The sequence below is a fragment of the Mastigoproctus giganteus genome, chromosome 11 (assembly GCF_048544385.1).
Source record: "Mastigoproctus giganteus isolate SK-2022 chromosome 11, ASM4854438v1, whole genome shotgun sequence".
Classification (NCBI taxonomy): Eukaryota; Metazoa; Arthropoda; class Arachnida; order Uropygi; family Thelyphonidae; genus Mastigoproctus; species Mastigoproctus giganteus.
The window spans coordinates 40,237,170-40,257,108 of NC_143585.1; the positions used below are offsets into that span (position 1 = coordinate 40,237,170).

At 34.2% G+C, this 19,939-nt stretch overlaps 1 protein-coding gene across 2 annotated transcripts in view; it reads right to left on the minus strand.

Moving 5' to 3' along the window:
* Positions 1 to 19,939, minus strand: part of LOC150077938 (uncharacterized) — a 635,130-nt gene that overhangs the window by 235,944 nt on the left and 379,247 nt on the right. For both annotated transcript variants that reach the window (XM_090384667.1, XM_090384666.1), the window contains exons 9-10: positions 15,134 to 15,266; positions 6,509 to 6,675 (exon numbers count right to left, since the gene is read on the minus strand). In XM_090384667.1, the coding sequence (XP_090240793.1) occupies positions 6,509 to 6,675; positions 15,134 to 15,266 (300 nt within the window). The remainder of the gene's footprint in view (positions 1 to 6,508; positions 6,676 to 15,133; positions 15,267 to 19,939) is intronic.

Genomic DNA, 19,939 nt, shown 5'->3' on the forward strand with positions numbered 1-19,939 from the left:
CAACTGACTGACACCAGTGAAATTAGTTACCACTAATTCAAGTTGAATTAGTTATTCTAATTAGACATTTCTGTGAAACAATCTCCTAAAAAGTGAAATTAAATATGATCCAAAATATAAGATCAATAACAATTTAGAAACTTTAAAAAGTTACAATAAAAAGTTATGTTTAATTACTTTAAAAAGTTATGGATTATCATTAATCAATTCATGGATTTCAGGGAGGGATTGGAGTTAATCCTATATGTTGAAGCACGTATAAAAAGCAAAATTATTAAAATTTCATTATCCCAAAGAATACAAATCAGTTTCCTCATACTAACAATTTATTCCTGTATTTAAATAATGCCTTTCAACCATTATATCAGATATATTTATTTTCTAATTGTCTAGAAATCTCCATAGAACTTCCAAAAAGACAGGTGTGGCCCAAAAAATCAACAATCAAAATGCCCTGTTAAATATTTGAAGAATATATTTAAATGGGGAGGGAAAGAATCAAATTTTACTTACATAAAAAAAAAATTTTAAAATATATCTATTAAAAAATATTTTTAATAAACATTTTTTATATTAGTATGTGGATTATGTACTATTTATTATATTAGTAAGTAGATTATGTAAAATCTAGTACATAATCCGCTCACTTTGACCTAGATGCCTAACTGGACTGTATTGGAGCTGGCATTATCTACACCAGGGTTTCTCAACCTATGGGTCACGTTAAATTTTTAATAGTTGCAAAATGATAGCTGCTACCTTGTGCCGAAGCAAGAAGCCCAGAGCACATGATACAAATTGTATCATGCCAGAGCATCATCCTTTCACTTCATCCGTTGATATTCGATCTTATGACAGAAAGACAAATTAATTTTCTAACCTAAAAGTTTAAAACCGAAGTGAAATGGTCTCAGCAGGAAACAAACGACATGATCACGACCAGTACAAACAGTTCAAAGGTAAGAATTATTTTTTATGTACGTGTTTATTTACTTTATCGTCCTGTTATGTAGTTAGTGTGATACACTGCCACTGCCATCCATTGCGATATGCGTTCAATGATATTAGCGTATTTTGTATTTCGTTGAGATTCAGTAATATTAAATTTCAAGTTTTTCGTTTTTCAAATTTTCATTTAGCTCTTAAATTAATATTTTTATTTCGTTGTATATGTGATTAATTCATCACAATGAAAACTTTAAGTAAATTTTCAATAGGAAACAGTTTAAAATTCTTTTTAAGTTTTGCCTTTTTTTTTTTCTTAGATTACCCTTGTTTAATAATGAGTAAACAAGTCAAATTATCTCATTTTTTCGGAATAAAACAAAAAGAAAATTTTCAAGAAACTATTTTGGATAATAAAAATGCAGAAATGTCTAGTACTTCAAACAAACCAGTAGCAAAAAAAGCAAAACAAGACAAGAGTTTTATTTATAATTATCAAGAGAAATATATTAATCATGGTTTCATTTCCATAAAAGAAAATGGAATAGATTTACACAATGTGTTATCTGTGGAAATGTATTGGCCAACTCTTCATTCAAAATTAACAAACTATTAAGACATTTGGAAACAAATCATAGCCAATATAAAGATAAACCTATGGATTTCTTTTTAAGAAAATGCGATGAATTAAAAACAACTAGATCCAATTTGACAAAATTTGTTTCTATGGACAAAAAATTCTTGAAATTTTCTTATTTGGCAGCCTTTCATATTGGTAAATGCAAGAAAGTGTATACCATTGGAGAAATGTTATTAAAGCCTTGCATAAAAGACATTTGTAGCGAATTATTTGGCAAAGAATAAGAAGCAAAAATAAATTGCATTCCCATGTCAAATGACACTAAGTCGACAGATAAGCGATTTGTCTGATGACCTTGAATTACAGTTCGTGGAAAAAATACAAAAATCCCCGTATTACGCAATTCAATTAGACAAATCCACAGATGTATCAAATGATGCAATAATATTGGTTTACACAAGATATACTGATTTTACATGTAAAGATATACAGGAAGAATTAATATGTTCTTTGAAATTAAGAGTCTTCAGCAATGCCAGAAGAAAGTTTTAAAAACATCAATTTGTATTTCCAAACAAAAAACATTTCTTGGAATAGCTATATAGGGATTTGTTGTTATTTGGTTTTTAGGAGCATTAGCAACTAAGGCCATATTGCTCCGGGAATATGCGGTGGTCATTCCCTGACCTTTCTGCATCCTCCGTATTTGGTGGTGACGGGCTCGAACTCCGGTCTAATCAAAAAGCGTGTGTTACGCACTGCTGCTCCTTCCCACCTGGCTACGGAGGCGCCTATAGGGATTTGTACTGATGGGATAGTGGCAATGATAGAAAAGAATAGGGGTTTAGTATCACACATAAAGAAAACTGCTCATCCATATTTAATAACAACTCACTATTTTCTTCATCGGGAATAATTAGCTACAAAAGATATGAGTGAAGATTTACATGACATTTTAAATCAGTGTATACAAATAGTTAACCAAATTCAAAAGAGTGCAGTAAACAGCCGTATCTTTAATATAATGTGTGAAGAAATGGATTCGGCCCATAAACAGGTATTGGTACATTCTCATAAGATGGCTTTCAAGAGGAAAAGTTCTGAAACGATTATTCGAACTTTGAGTAGAAGTTGAAATATTTTTAAATGACCAGAAGTCAACATTAAGTGAATATTTTAAAAGTAATTTGTGGCTTGCTAAAGTTGCCTATCTAGCTAACATATTTTCGTTAATGAACGATTTAAATTTGTCAATGCAAGGAAATCAGACCAATCTTTTTATTTGTTATAATAAAATAGAAGCTTTTGTTAAAAAAACTTGATCTCTGATTAAACAAAGTTAAAAAGGATTGTTTTGATATGTTTCCATCATTCTTACAAATGGTTAAGGACAACATGATAACTCAAGAAAATTTTGGATATACGTCAAGTTATACAAAATCATTTATTAAAATTAAAAGAAAAGTTCATTCAATATTTCCCTACCTACAGGAGATATTCGTTTGGGCAATATGTGGGTAATAAATCCCTTTCAACAATGTCAATCAAATAATTTATCTCTATCAGAAGAAGAAGAAAATTTAATTGAATTATCAATGGACAAGATTTCGGAAATAAAGTTTAAAGAAAACCAGAATAATTTACCTAAATTTTGGCTATAAATTGAAGAAGAATATCGGACTCTGAGTGAAAAGGCAATAAAATTGTTACTTCCATTTGCAACAACTTATTTGGCTGAAAGTGAATTTTCAGCAATGGCTGTTATGAAAAATAAGTTCAGAAACTGACTCGACATAAGTTCAACAACGAGAATAGCATTAACTAATTCTACTGAAGTAAGAATTAAAAAATTAATTGAGGACAACAAAGTCATTAAATATTATCTTGTATTATTTTGTTCATTATTTATGTAAGAGTTTTTAATAAATATAATTCCAACTATTTTAGTGATTTTTATTATTTTGAAACAGCCTGTTTTATTTAAAATCGTTAGTCTTACATTTTTACATAGTTGAATTTAAATAATAAAAAATGAAATTGAAGTATTCGCTATAAATCAAAATTAGTCTGAACCGCTCTCAGTAGAAATGTACTGAATGTTACTTTTCACATGTAGAAGTTATTGTCAAATATGCATAATCTTATTTATTTATGTAATATACAGTGATTCCAGTCTACCAGGTTTTTAAAAATTTTATAATATAAACATTTGGGTCGCAGTACAATTACAAACAAATATGTTGGGTCACGTGGAAAAAAAGGTTGAAAAACACTGATCTATACTAATAAATCAAATTTTGTATGTCTGGTTCAATTCAAAGGTACTTCCACAATAGAATTTTCAAAATGGCAATTGAATCTCTAGAGATTTATCAGAAAAATTTGGTAATGTATCGTTCTAACTTTTCTGATTCAGTTTTTTTTCCCATTATCTCCAATCCAGATATGAATTTCACATTTAGTATGAACATACTAAGCAGTTTGTCTTCTATTCAATACACTGAACTTATTGCTGCTACAACCATGTGTGCCATGCATTATACAGTTACATCATTATTCAGTTATTTCAAAAAATACATAAAATGCTAGTGTACTGTGCAAAAGTAAATTTTATTGTTTCTCATATCTAGATAAAAACTTCCTTTTAACTTTGCCAGTGACCACTGGGTGAAAATTAGGTCTTAGAATATCAGATTTGGAATATAAAATGAGAATTCAATACACAGGCCTTGTGAATAGATAACTGAAACTATCCACTCTAAACTCACATGGTCATACTTTTGGGATTAATTTATGACCTGAATACTGTAAAAATTTGTGTGCTTAAATCTGGGTGGTAATGAGACTACGGCTGCTTGAATTTTAAAGAATGACCAGTTTTGAAGGTAATAAATATTAAAAAAAAAAATTACGCCGACTAGTAAAATATTTATTCATACTTATATTTGCTTATTCTTATTTAAACTCACATATACAGGTAACAATAGGGTGGTAGAATAAGTAACAATAGGGTGGTCATACTTTTGGGATTAATTTATGACCTGAATACTGTAAAAATTGGTGTGCTTAAATCTGGGTGGTAATGGGGCTACGGCTGTTTGAATTTTAAAAAATTACGAGTTTTGAAGGTAAAAAATAATAAAAAAAAAAATTACGCCGACTAGTAAAATATTTATTCATACTTATATTTGCTTATTCTTATTTATTTTATAATTTTTTAATTTTTTTCTGAACGGTTCTGTTCAGAATCAGACATGTTCATATGAACTTCTTTAACATTTAATTATATAATATCGGTGTAAATATACCATTGTTAACCCATAGATTTGAGCTACGATTGTAGCGTAGAAGGCATTGTTTTAATTGTATCTCATAATGTGGTTGCCTTCACAACAAGATAGCTACTATTGAATTACTTCAAATAAATAACGCTTCTCTAGTAGAGAAGACTACTGTTATTTATTTTCAGCGGTACCACCACCACCCAGACGATCGTTTCGAAGCTGTTTGGCTTCGTCATCAGTGGGCGGGCAGGTACCCAGGTAATACAACAAGCCATGTCAGTTGCGAAGTTATATCCACATTATGAGAGATGCCAAAAGGGTGTGGTGGTAATGTATTTAATTACATTAATTAACATTTAATGTAATTATATTAATACAATAGAGTATAATCTAATTAAGAATATGTACTACAGTATTAAGCAAAAACTTTTTAACATTTTTAAAAACATTAAAATTATATATTTTTCACTGATTGTATGGTGTAAAAAGATTTATTTGCAAATCATGGATATGTGTACATACCTAATCCTATGAAAGCCTAATCATAAATAGAGGAATTTCTTTCAGACTTTAAAATAATCTGTCATAATGAATTTCAGGAAAGAGCATGTTTTAAAAAAAGAATTATAAAGCCACATGACAGTGGTTCATTCATTTTTGCCATTGGGCTGCACTTTAAGAATACAATGTACAAGTTTCTAATCTTTGATGAGCATCCTTTCCTGCTCAACCACAGTAGATTCCTCTTCACCCATCCAGTAAATGTATGCAATTCTTCCTAGCATGGCTGTGGGTTTTTTTTTTTTTTTTTTTTTTGCCTTTTCAGAAATGTATGCTATGTGCTGGTTGATGGGCAATCTTTGATCCAATATAACACTGAGGTGATTTCTAAAAATTAGATGAGCAGCGGCATGGCCTTGATACTTTATTATTGGTGGTTGAGAGCTGGTAAAAAATTAACAATGCAATTTTGGTTTTGCTATGAGGCACTGCGCTTGTAGATGGTAAAATCACATGAATATTTGGTCAGGGATGATTTCAGAATTTCTCTAGTTCCCTGGCAAGTTTGACAAGGAGACACAACATAATATTGGTGTAAATACACCATAGAAAACTCTTAAACGAAAAAATGTTTGTAGTGTGAAAGGGCATAATTTTATCTGTATCTCATATCGTGCTCATCCTTCACAATGAGTTGAAATGTATTGCACTACCTCGAATAAGTAACGCTTCACTAAAAAAGAAGGCTATTGTTACTTATTCTCAGGTGGTGCCCACTGAGAATAAGTAACAATAGCCTTCTTTTTTAGTGAAGCGTTGCTTATTCGAGGTAATGCAATACATGGCAACTCGTGAAGGATGAGCAAATATGAGATATAGATAAAATGATGCACTTTCACACTACAAACATAGTTTTTTTGTTTAAAAGTTTTCTAGTGTATTTATACCAATATTATATAGATTATTGTTTCAGAGTAACATACATTGCAAAAAATATTTTTATTCATGGAAAACTGATGTCACACAATAAAACTTGATTATGCTTGTTAGTACTGCAGATGAGTTATTAACAAACCAATTACATATTTTTACATTAAGCTACTTTATGACACTATGTTACCACTGCTTCATTAAAGTTTTTTCTACCTGTCTCAATTACTCAGTTTACTTACTACTAAGGAATACACAGACTAATTACCTTGCTTTTGAATCATCACAATTCAAATCTTTAAAATTTTCTTTCTCCAACTGACTAACTGTACAAGTAGTAACCGTGACTGTAGTACTTTGGCTATTATGAACACATGATGTCACTACATATGGTTTACTTGTAGGCACGGAGATGGGAACATTCCAATTTTTTTTCTGAAAACAGAATTTAATAATTATTAGATATCAAAATTTATATTGCACACTTAAGCAAAATCAGAACAGCAGCAGCATTTAATACGATTCACATACAACAGGGCCTCACCAATCAGCAGGCTTAATCTTTTCACAAGTTACTTCCCCAAATGTGTGTGGGATCTGTGTAATGTTTCCAGAGGAAAGCTCTGTGGAAAGAGTTCAAAATAAATGAAAATTTCATACATAAACATGCTGAGAAAAGGGCATTAAGTGGTTGCACATAGTAAATTAAATCTGTCTGTGTGTACGTGTGTTAGGTGCACTGGCTATAGTGCACCTAAATTAAATCTGAATAGCATAATTAAATTACATGAATGTAATCATTAAATGAATTTTATTGTGTAAAAAATATTATATTAAGTTAAACTTAATATAATATAATTACTTAGATGATGTTTAGAGATACCATACTGAATCCCACCATTCACCACCACACCAATCCTCTAAGGGATTTGGTATGGTGGTAAATACCAAAGCTCAAATTAGGCCTGATGACAGGATTTAATAAGAGATCCAGAAACACTGTCAATTATTAATCAGGTCTATTGTGTGGGGGTTTAACTTATTTAATGTAATACTTTTTTGAACAATAAATTTCACTTGATAACAACAAATGACATTTAATTAATATTATTCACATTTAATTAATTCATCTGTACATAAATGCTTTTAAATATTAATTTATATTATTATTGCAACTTGATTTCTCATCATTAGATTCAAACAGTGGAAAACCAAACAAAATTTAAAAAAAAAAAAAAAAAAAATCTGCCATTTATTAAAACTGTTGTTATTAGTTGAAGACACAGACATGTCAGTATATACTCAAGTATATACTCAAAAAAAAAATATTAAGCCATTATTCAAAATAATTTTTCGAAATACAATCAAAGTACTCGACCAGAGCCCGCAAACACACACACAACAGAAAAAAAAAAAAAAAAAAGAGAGATCAAGAGATCTACACATTGTGAAAGGATTAAATTCTCAAAGGTGGACCACCGTTACATACCTAGCTCACAAGTTATTCTATATTATATATATTTTGAAATTAATGCATTTTATAGATAATGGTTTGCCAGTGATTTTGTTACGAGTATGGTAAGTAGAAATAAAGCAACATGATTACAGAAATAATCTATTTTTTTGAAAGAGTACTTTCTAAAGATACTGACATTCATAATGTAAATTAAATTATAATGATAAAAGCATTTCCATTATACATTAAATTTTAAAGATTCATAATTTAACAACTGATTTGTAGACTGCTGTATCAAAATAGCAATAGTAGAGGCATATGATGCAAGGAAGCAAGCTTATGTTGCATCAGCTAAAAAAAAAAAAAAAAAAAATTTCACACATCCATTCCCTCTAAACATTTGTCCAGTTCCACCTTGAATTTATTTAAGCTATCAACATCCACAATAACAGATGGAAGTTTCTTCCAGCAATCAACTACCTAAAGGGTAATTTGCCTAAAGGCAAATTTCCACACATCTATTCTACAACTGCCTTTCCTCAATTTGAACTTATGCTCCCTCAGGTTAATAATCTGAGCATGAGGAAGAATCCCATCAGAATTAGCCTGCTGAACCCATTCAAGACCTTATATACCTCAATTAGGCCACCTTGTAGGTATCTAGTCTCCAGCTGCTGAACACTGCAGAACTTGAGCCTTTCTTGGTAAGAGGACTCCTTCATTCCCTTCACCAATCTTGTTGCCCTTCTCTGTACTCGCTCAAGCAACTCTATATCCTTCCTAAAATCAGGCTTCCATACCTGTATGCAATACTCAAGATGTGGCCTGACCATTGCCAAAATCAAAGAGATAATCACCTGATTAGTCTGGCAGCCTATCTGCACTGCTCTGAATATTTCGTATCTGACTGCACAATTATTAACAGATCTTTTTCATTTTGTACCATCCTAAGAGTAGTACCACACAGTTGGTACGTTTCTCTGGGGTTACTTCTACCCATATGTGGTACTTTGCATTTGTCAATGTTAAACTTCAGTTGCCACTTCTCAGCCCATCTGCCCAACTTTTCTAGATTCTGTTGCAGTAGCACACTGCCATTACTGTCATTAACAATCCTGCAAACCTTTGAATCATCTGCAAATTTCTAAATTAAGTCTGATATACCTTCATCAATATCACCGATAAATACAGTCAGTCCTCGTATAACACGTGTTTACACTACACGAATTCGATCATACATGATTTATAAATAGGAGAACGATATCTTATATAACATGAACCGAATTCGCTTATGCATGATTCGCCTTTGTGTTTACAAGAAATGGCAGTCGAATGCGGAATCACCCCCAACTGAACGCAACACGATAGGAATGAAGAGAAGATTCTGAAAATGTATTTGTTTTTTATATCAGTGAAGGGGGAAACACATTTCACCATAATAACATAAAAACCAACACAATTCCAGCTATCGGTATAATCGCAAATCCAATTAGATCGAGTTTACTACCAGTTTATAACAGATTCCACTAGCAGAAACGCAACTGGAAATTGTTTTTATTGTTTTATGATAGTAACCCCTAGAAATGTGCTTTAGTAAAATGTGAGGTGTTGTTTATTCAGTTGCTACACGTGCGCAGCTTTGTTTATGTGTATCAACCGTGCCTCCTCGTTTTGTAATTGTGCTTTATTCCCTAAATGAGTAAAATACTTAAAATGTGTGAAAAGGAAGCGTCCTGGTGAAGACACGCAGATTCAGAGAGAAAAAGAAAAGCAATCGATAAACAGAGGCGGACTGGGTTAAAAATTCTTACCCGGGAAAATTTATAGTGGCCTCATACTAGCGTTTGTAGCCAAAATCACATCGACCTCCGGCCCACCGGGGTTTCCCCGGTAAGGCTTATGGCTGGTCCACCTCTGTCGAAAGAAAAAAAATATGAAATTGTGAAACGCTTTGAGCAAAATGAAAGACCATGTGATATTGCACGTGATACAGACCTAAATGAGGCAACACCAAGAATTACAAAGAACGCAGAGAAAATAAAAACAACTTTCATAGCCGGAACAACTCAAAGTGTAATTAAAATCCATTAGATTAAGACACAAGAATTGGAAGAGATGGAACCGCTGTTATCTGTTTGGATAGAAAATCAAACAAAAAACAAGTTTGCTTACAATAGAAGCAAAAGCATTAGCAATATTTTATTACGTAATAGTTGTAATAAAATACTTACGTATTTTATTACATAATTTATTACATACTCGTAATAAAATACTTACGTATTTTATTACGAGTATTTTATTACGATTATTTATTGTGTTTGGTAATGTTTTGGTTACAAATGTGTGTTCAATCTTGGGTGGTCGGCACCTAACCCTATTTTTCCCATAGAGCCTGTTGTTTATATTGCACGAGGGTTTCTAGGAACAACAACAACTGCTATACGAGGACTGACTGTACAAACAAAACAGTGGGCCCAACACTGAATCCTGGGGGATTCCACCAATAACATTAGCCCACAAAGAGCATCCATTGATTACCACTCTCTGTCTTCTCCTACTCAACCACCCTTTTATCCATTGTAGCCTCTACTAATGCTACTGTAATTTAGTTAATATTTTGGAATTTAATTGTTTTAGCACTGTTTTTGCACACAAATTTAATCACTACTACTGTAGTGGCATTCACTCCCCGGACACAGTAAATTTTCTCTAAATGATTTTTTGTGTTTACATTTCTATCTGCTAAGCCATTGTTAGTGATACTTGTTCTTGTCAACAGAAACTTCTAATTTTGAAATAGGAAGCATATACAGATAGAAGAAGCCAGCTATTAAGATGTTCTAAGCAATTTGGCTATTTCATATACTTTCAATTATCTGCCAACATTTTCTTGAAGGATTTTAAAATTAATGAGTTAATTGAAAGCACTTTAATTTTATAAAGTTTACAGTTCAGGAAATATTAAAGAACTTCCAAAAAAGTCAATAATAATGAAAGTTATATTTGAATTTTGACTGGCAAGAATCGAACTAGGAAACATTTGCCTTATATTTCAATGAATACACTAGCAAGCAGAAAGACAGAAGCAGTCATGTAAACTTTGCCATTTTTAAATATATCTTCACAAAAATCAAAATAATCTGTATTTAATTAACCTAACTGCCCTCTTCTGAATAGAATCAAGAAGCCTGAGAGAGGTTTTGGGGGCACCGCCCACAGATGTGGGAACAACATTCCATGGTAAGGCGGATTTGCGATTTGTACAGAGTGAACAGCTGTTTGGAAGAAAAGTAATGCAGAGAGCAAAAGAGAAAACCAAGTGTTTTAGAAGTAGGGAAAGCAATATTTGTAATGTGCTTGTGCCAAGAGAGATATCATCTTGCCTAGAAATCAGAGTGTCACCATAAGCATAGGAGTTGAAGAATTGTTTTTGTAAGATAAGACAGGACTGAGTTTTAGAAGGTTTGAAATCAACTAAGTTGTCTTTGCCACACTGGAGAATTACCTGATGATCGGCATTTAAGGAACTGGTAACGGATATTCGACAAGTTGAAGTTGATTGAGCAGGGCAAGGTTTCTCAAAATGGAAAGTGGAATGCAATGTGCTATCATCGGCAAAACTATGGATAGGATTTCGAGTCAACGGAAGGTCATTAAATATACAAAAGGAAAAGAGTGGGGGAAAGAACTGAACCTTGGGGAACACCAGCATTAGTGGAGAAGTTAGAAGGCAGAGAGCTATCTACCATCACTCTCAGTGAGTGATCAGAGAGAAAACTGAATAACCAATTACAAAACAGTTGGCAAACCATAAGATGGAAGCTTGTTTAGAAGGCTTTTATGCCTAACACGATCGAAAGCCTTTTAGATGTCAAGAGTAACTGCTTGTGTTTCACTGAACTTTTCCATTAAAGTTGTCAATAAATGGCTAACATAAGCCAGAATATCTAGTGTGGATCAACACTGACGGAATCCATACTGCCGATCGTTGATCAGACAGAAAGTTTCTAGGTAGTTTAAGAGTTTGTGGTTAATTGATTTCTCCATTACTTTTGAAAGAGTAGAAGTAACTGCAATGGGATGATAATTGCATGGGAGGGATTTCTCAAAATGTAGTTTGGACTGCTTAATAATTGCTTCACAATTGTTGCGAGCATTGGTGTGTGCAGAAACAAACTAGAATTGGAAACAAGCCAATTCGATATGCAACATTCTTCTCTTGAACAGCCTTAGCACATTTATTGGAAAACCAAGGTTTAGATAAAGGACGAGATTTTAAAATGGAATGTGGAATAAAGGATTCCATTCCTACAAGAATAATTTCACTAACACAATCTGAGCAAACGTTGACATCAGAAGTTTTGAAACAGTAATCCGACCAAGGAAAAGAAGAAAAGAAGTCTCGCAGGTCATCCCATTTTGCATTCTTGTAATGTCAAACAATACGAGGTTAGGAATAGCCAAGAGATAAAGGCTCCACTGGAGAAGAGAATCACCAAGTTGTGATCTGAGGTTCCTAATGGACCACTCACTATGACCATGTACTTTGAAGGGTTGTTTGTGAGAAAAAGATCAAGCGTGTTGGCTGTATGGTCAGGATTGTTCACTATTCTGGTAGGTAAATGAACAATCTGTGCGAGGTCATTAGTAATTGCAAAAGCCTGAGCATCTCGACCAGCTGGATCTGTGTGACTAGAGAATGGAATCCAGCTTGAGTTGTGAACATTAAAATCACCAAGGAATATTACCTCACAGTTAGGAAAGTTGGATTGGAGAAAGTCAATTTGCAAAGAGAGGAAGTTGAAGGTATCCAAGTGATTAGTGGAGTTGGGAGATAGTAGAGACAACAGATGAATTGGACAGAAAGAGGTAGAAAGATTTTAAGCCAGAGAAGATTGAAAAGAGGAGATTCCAAATTACCAAGTCTCTGACAGAGAATACTGGAACAGACATATGCACAAGTACCATCTTTGAGACGAAAGGAATCATGCAGCGAATAATTTGGGCAACTGACATGAGCGGTGGTTGAATCAACTGATAACAGATTCTGTCAGAAGAAGTACACGGGGTTTGGCAGACTGCAAATGGAAATGAACATCGTTGAGGTTAGAGCTGACGCCATGTATATTTTTTAAATGGTCTAGGAAGTGTTTGGGTTTATATCTTTTTGCAGATGAGAAGCTTACTCTATTAGTTTGACAATTCATAGTGTATTCAATAGTAAGAAAAGTAGGAGGGACATGCTGTATGAAGTTTTTGGATATGGCATATATTCTTACATCATATCCACGTGTAAGAATATACCCAGATCATTGACATGTGGCCTAGACAATGACGGCAGCTATTCAACGCAGCAAATTTTTAACGTTGACAAGACTGCTCTGTATAGGAAAAAAATGCTGGATCGAACATACATTGCCAAAGAGGAAAGGGCAATGCCATGTTTCAAGGCTTCAAAAGATAGCGCCATGCTCTTGCTTGGGGTTAATGCAGTGGGAGATTACAGATTAAAACCACTGCTTGTGTACCATTCTGGAAATCCTCGTGCATTTAAGGGCATCAATAAAGCCACCCTACCCGTGCATTTCCGATCGAACCAGAGAGCATGGATAACAATATCTCTCTTTGAGGACTGGTTTAAATGCTGCTTCATTCCTGAAAAATTAAAACTTAGTAATATAAATGTTTTCACATATTGATTTATTCATATTTTCACTTGATTGTCCTATGTGCACCTTTTCAAGTATATTATATGAATGTGGGTGGGTACCACTAACGAATTTCCTGATATCAGAGAGCTCTGTGGAATTTTGAAATTTTGTAAAAATGAAAACCACATATCAGTGTTTTAAAACATTAATTTACTTGGACTAATGCCCAATATACAGTACATATGTTGGACAGTAGTCTATAGCCCTCCATCAATTTCACTCTATTTACAATTTATATTTTATTACCTCACTGTTAGTTGCAATCTCATTGAACATCAAACCAATAGGTTATTAATAAGACATCATAACTGTACTTTCCTGAAGATTGATGGTTTTGATGACTTAGTAACAGTAATAGCAAACAATGCAAGGCCTGGTGGGCACATGGTTTATAACAGTAATTTGAATTTGCTTTTTCAATATCTAGATAAACTAAACAGATAGGGAGATAAGGGGAAGTTGATGTTTAACAGTGATTAATGGTAATTGAAAAGGAAAAACACCTTGGGTAATTTCAGTCCTACACAAAATTCTCTGAGAAGTGGTTTTTTTTTTTTTTTTTTTTGGTAGTTGTTGGTGCATAGGCTTCTGTGGCCATAATGCACCTCCCAAGGTTTTTGCAGTACCTTGATCCAAGCCCGAGGCGGGAATCGAACCCATGACCTTTGGGTTGTCTGAGAAGTGTAAACAGGCGGCTAGCCATGGGGTTCTGACAATGATATACAACAGCACATCCCAACCTGTAGTACACATAACCTATGAAGGTGGTCCTCAGAATTTCAAAACAAAACAGCTTTTTTTTTTGCTTTAGGCAACAATCTCATTAACAGTGCTGGGAAATACAGTATACCTATAATAACCAAATGCATATTACATATGTGTTAAATACAAGTACATATCATTGTATTTAAAAAATAATTAATATATTTACATGTACAGTTTAATGATTTTTGTGGTCCATAACATTCTAATTTATAATATAGAAATAGTGCATAACTGAGGGGGGGGGGTGATTGAGATGAGAAGTACTGATATACAGGAACTGCCAGCAGAGACAAGGAAGTAATTACCCCATTGTATAAGGCACGGTTAAGCTATATCTGGGATATGGCACAGGTTTTGAAACCTTCTTTTATGAAGAACACAGATCTGTTGGAACAGGTGCAGAGAAAAGCAACAAGATTAGTTGGAGGAACACAAAAGGATATTCTTACCAAAAAAAGACTGGAGTTCTGTAAACTGTACTCTCTGAAAACTAAGCATTTGTACGGTGACTATCTGAAGTGTATAAGGCTTTAAAATGGTTAAGTAAACCAAATGCTTAGGGCATCTTTATTCTCTCAGATGCACATATAAGGGGACAAATTTAATTTGAAAAAGGATGGCTGTAGAATAGATTTATAGAAATTTTCATTCGGCCAAAGAGTAACTGACTGCTGGAATATACCTCCACCAAGTGTTGTGGAAGTTTCAATAAATTACTGGCAGGAATGAGCAAATAAAGTTGTTTTTTTTTTTTTAAGCTGGTTCTGTATAAGCTTTAAAATATTATAACAATGTAAAACAGTAATTTTGAGTATTTTAAGGTTCAAAAATAAAAAACTTTTGGGTACTAGCCACATTCAAAACTAAGAAAAAGATATAAATATGATGTAGAAAGATATCTTCAATTGATTATTTGCAATTTAACAGATAATTTATACTATACTACAAAACACATTACTACCTTCTGACTTGTCAACTGCAATGGCTCTTCACTATTGCTAACATCAATGTCCTTCTGCTTTAATTCTTTTACTTTATCATCATCTCTCTGTTCTTTCAAGCGATCCAACTTGTCTTTTATTTTCTCTTCACATCTAAGAGATTTACAAACATACAAGGTTATTCTGACTATTGATAACTTTATTTTAATTATAAGTATGGTTAAATAATGTTAAACTATCACCATTTGATGAATTAAAATTTTCAGCATCAGAATGGAGAAGTTTCTGCATTAAAATCTATATACATACGTATGTAGATTTTAATGCATAAAATGAATTTTTCCAGTACATGCTGCAATTTCTTACATGTGTTTCTAACCAACTGTAGGCAATTTATAAAATGTTACGAAAATTTGAAGAGATCTCACCCATTAACCTTAGTAGTTCTTTCTTTCTTTTTTATCTGATTGGATTTTAGGCATTTGAGAAATCAAGACAAATTAGGAACATGTTATTTAAAAACATTTACAGTTTTGTTTTTGAAAAACTTCAAAGTTCTACACAAAATAAAACCTTAATGCCACAGTCTACTGCTATCAGAAACTCACTATTGAAGGCCATACATTTTGGGAACCCACTGAATTTGCTTTCATGCAAATTTAAATGCATATTTTTTTTGCACTTTAGAAATGACTTGTGAAATTATTATATAAAATACTCCTTGTGCATACATGAAATATTAGAGATACATTTGTAAATCTTGTGTTAACAGTATTTTTGAAGCATTTAGAAACTGTTATCATGTCTACCTTAGTAAACAAAAAGATATATTATACAATTTATATTGTAATTATAAGCTATAATTTCCTTCTCTTTGTTTCCTGATCACACTTGATAATGGATACTTTATTATCTAATGACAATATACGTTGAGTGGCCACTTTATTAGGCATGTCCCTGTCTAATGGTGAGTAGGTCTCACTTGGTTCTCAGAATAGCCTGAATTCATTGTGGTAAACTCAACCAGAAACTGAAAGCACACCACAGGGATGCTGATCCACGATTTAATTTGTAACAATTGTTACAAATTAAATTGTTGTGAATCTATACTATGAAGAGCCCATTCCAACACATCTCAGAGGTGCTCAACTGGTTTGAGATCTAGTAGCTGGGTAGGCAGATGCAGTAGGCTCAATTCACTCTCATGTTTCTGGAACCAATATAATTCTGGCCTTGTAATATGGCACATTATCCTGTTAGAAGAACCCATTTGCAAACTGTTACACCACAGATATGACTGCTTCCAATCAGAAAATTCTGATAACCTGTGGCATCCAAATGTTGCTAAAGTGATATGGGTGGATGTGCACCACAAAAACACTTTCCACACCATTAATACTGTCACCACATGCCTGTATTGTTGACACCTGTCAGAATGATTTCATGAATATTCATGCTGTTTTCCATATTCTGGTCTTCCCATCAATATAAAACAGCATGAATGAGGCAACATATTCAAATCCTCCACTGCCAGTGCCTGTGAATCTACAGTATATGTATCTTCGTTTTTTGCTAACATGAATGGAACTGAGTTTAGTCATCAGCTGTGATACACCCATAAGTAACAAGTTCCAGTAAAGAACATGTACTGGGCTGTTATATGACTGACTGACTAGCCTTTCTTTTTCCCTGGACAAATCCTGTCAGCCTTCTTTGGTATCTCATATCAACAACAAACTTTTTTCAATCACTGGATCCCCACTGGCAGAATGTTATTTGATTACTGAACACACCTTACACACTTTATCATCTTACCAATTCTTCCACATGTACAGCTTCCCAACGTATCTGACTACCTGCTTTATACTGCATGGCACAAACATATGATGTTGTACTGAAAGAGTGCAACATGTTGGCACTAATGATATTAAGAGTAGGAGACCGCGCAATTACTTAACAAGTACAAGTCAATGCTGAAAAAAAGCCATTAGTTAGGGTTGAATTTGAAAGTGTCTGCAATTCGGCCCAGACACGATAGGAGGGAGTATATGACGAGAGCCTTGTCGATCAATTTGGCCCTGGAGAGATTGTGCAAGGCTCAAGGGATAGAAATTTTCACAGCCTGGTCAGTGCTTGTTAACAGGAGAGACTGCTTCTACAGGGAGGGGATACACTTATTATTATTATTAATAGCCATATAGTGCAAGGAAGCCTGAGGCTTATGTTGCACTAGCCAAAAAAAAAAAAAAAATTTCTGAATTACCCTGAGAGAGAGAGAGAGAGAGAGAGAGAGAGAAAATAAAATTCACACGTAGAAGTGAGGGGAATCACCAAGAAAGAGAAGAATGATTATATCCAGCTCAGGACCCTGGGTGTGCCAAGCCCATACTCACCAGATGAGAGCCCCTGGGGTTGAATTTTTTTTAAATAGAAAGTGTGCAAGAATATTTACTGATGCTATCGAGGCAGAATTAGGTGGGTTGGAAAACTGCTTGCTTGGGGGAGGGGGGGAATACACGAACTAATAGATTAACAGTAGCCGCTGGCAGAGGCAAAAGTGATTCTTGCACTACTTGTATAGAAATGCAATTGAGAAGCAACCTGGAAAGCAAGGCAATGGGGATTTCCAGGACTGCTGGGAGTCGTAGTGGAAAAAGTAAATACATGGGCTGTGTTAGGGTAACTAAGAGTAGAAACAGGTGCATGTATACTTGCATGTACACCAATGCTAGGAGTATAGTTAATAAATTCGATGAGCTTGAAGTGCTAGTCAGATATTGCTGGGATATTAGAGACATGGTATCACACAGACATAAGCAGTGAAGAACTGGAATTTGGGGAGTACAATCTGTACAGAAAGGATAGACAGGACAGAAAGGGAGGAGGGGTTATGCTGTTAGTTAAGAAACACAAAATCTAAGGAAGTGCATCCAATTGATGTTGGTAGACAATGCAATGTTGAGTCTGTTTGGTGTGACCTAAGCACCAGGAAAGGAAAAATGAGAGCAGGTGTGTTATAGGCCAAATGAATCTGATAAGTATAATGAGCAATTGTGCAGAGAAAAGAATGGGCCAGTAAATCAGTGTCTTATAATGGGGGATTTTAATTTCCCAGAGATTGACTGGAATTTGTGGTTTGGTCACTCACACACTAGAAAGGCTTTTGTGGATTTATTGGATGATTGTTTTCTACAGCAGCATGTTCAGGAGGCAATTACAGGGTTGTTGTTATTTGGTTTTTAGGAGCATTAGCAACTAAGGCCATATTACTCCGGGATATGCGGTGGTCATTCCCTGACCTTTCCGCATCCTCCGTATTTGGTGGTGATGGGCTCGAACCCCGTTCTAATCAAGAAGTGTGTGCTACGCACTGCTGCTCCTTTCCACCTGGCTACGGAGGCGCCTGCAATTATTGGGAATAATACTCCTGATCTGATTATCAGTAGTGATTCTTCATGCATTAAGAATCTGCAGATAAAAGAACCACTAGGTGGCAGTGATCAATGTGCTGAAGTGGGATTTACTCAAAGAGGTAACTACCATCAAATGTAAAGGGAAGGGTTTTTGCTTTCATATAGGTGAATACGGTGGTCTGAGACAGTATTTAAATTCTGTACGGTAGAACCAACTGATGATGTTACCAACAGCAAATTCAAAATGGGAAGCATTCCAAGAATTAATCTTGGAAGCTACCAGGCTTTTCATACCAACAAAGTAATATTGTTCAAGATTTAGGCCTAAATGGATGTCAGATGAACTAATTAGACATGTGACAGAGAAGAAAAATGCATAGGATACATATAAATTAACATGTGACACAGAAGCCTATGATAGATATAAGCTGGTCTGTAACCAAGTTACAAGGGTTAGGCAGGCAAAGGCAGATTACGAGAAATCTTTGGCAAAGGATGCAAAGAAAAACAGCAAAGATTTCTTTACTTATGTAAACTTTAGAAGAAGGGGGAAGAATCAGATTGGTCCACTTGATATTAATGGTTCAACTGTTGATGATCCTGCTCAGGTAGCTAACAAACTAAATGAATATTTTGAACCTACATTCACGCACGAGTACTTATTCAGGGAGGGGAATGCCAGAGTTATATTCAACTCTGGCAGTAAGCTAGATAATCTTGTAATAACTGAGTAAAGTGGAGGAGAAATTGTTGAAGGTAAACTAGATAATCTTGTAATAACTGAGTAAAGTGGAGGAGAAATTGTTGAAGGTAAACTAGATAATCTTGTAATAACTGAGTAAAGTGGAGGAGAAATTGTTGAAGGTAAACATAAGAATGTCACCTGGAGTGGATGGAATCAATCTAGTTATATTAAAGGAGGTGACAAAGGATGTAAGCAAACCCTTAGCCATAATTATGAGAGCTTTCCTGGACTCAGCGGAGGTACCCATGGACTGGAGATGTGCAAATGTGACCCCAATCCACAAAGGAGGATCAAAGGGAGACACAGGTAATTACAGACCTGTTAGTTTAACTTCTGTTCCTTGGAAATTAATGGAGGCACTGGTTAAAGATGCATTGCAGGATCATCTAGACAAGACTTCAGTTATAGTTCGGACACCGCATGGGTTTGTTAAGGGGAAGTCTTGTCTGACAAATTTGATTGGATACTATGATATAGTCACAAAGGAACTGGAAGCAAAGAATAACTTTGATATCATATATTTGGATCTTAGAAAGGCCTTTGATACTGTTGCACATGGAAGACTGCTGTACAAATTGGAGCAGTGTGGCATGGTGCAAATTGCTGCTATGGATAAAGGGATGGTTGATTGGGAGAAGACAGAGAGTGGTAATCAATGGACACTGCTC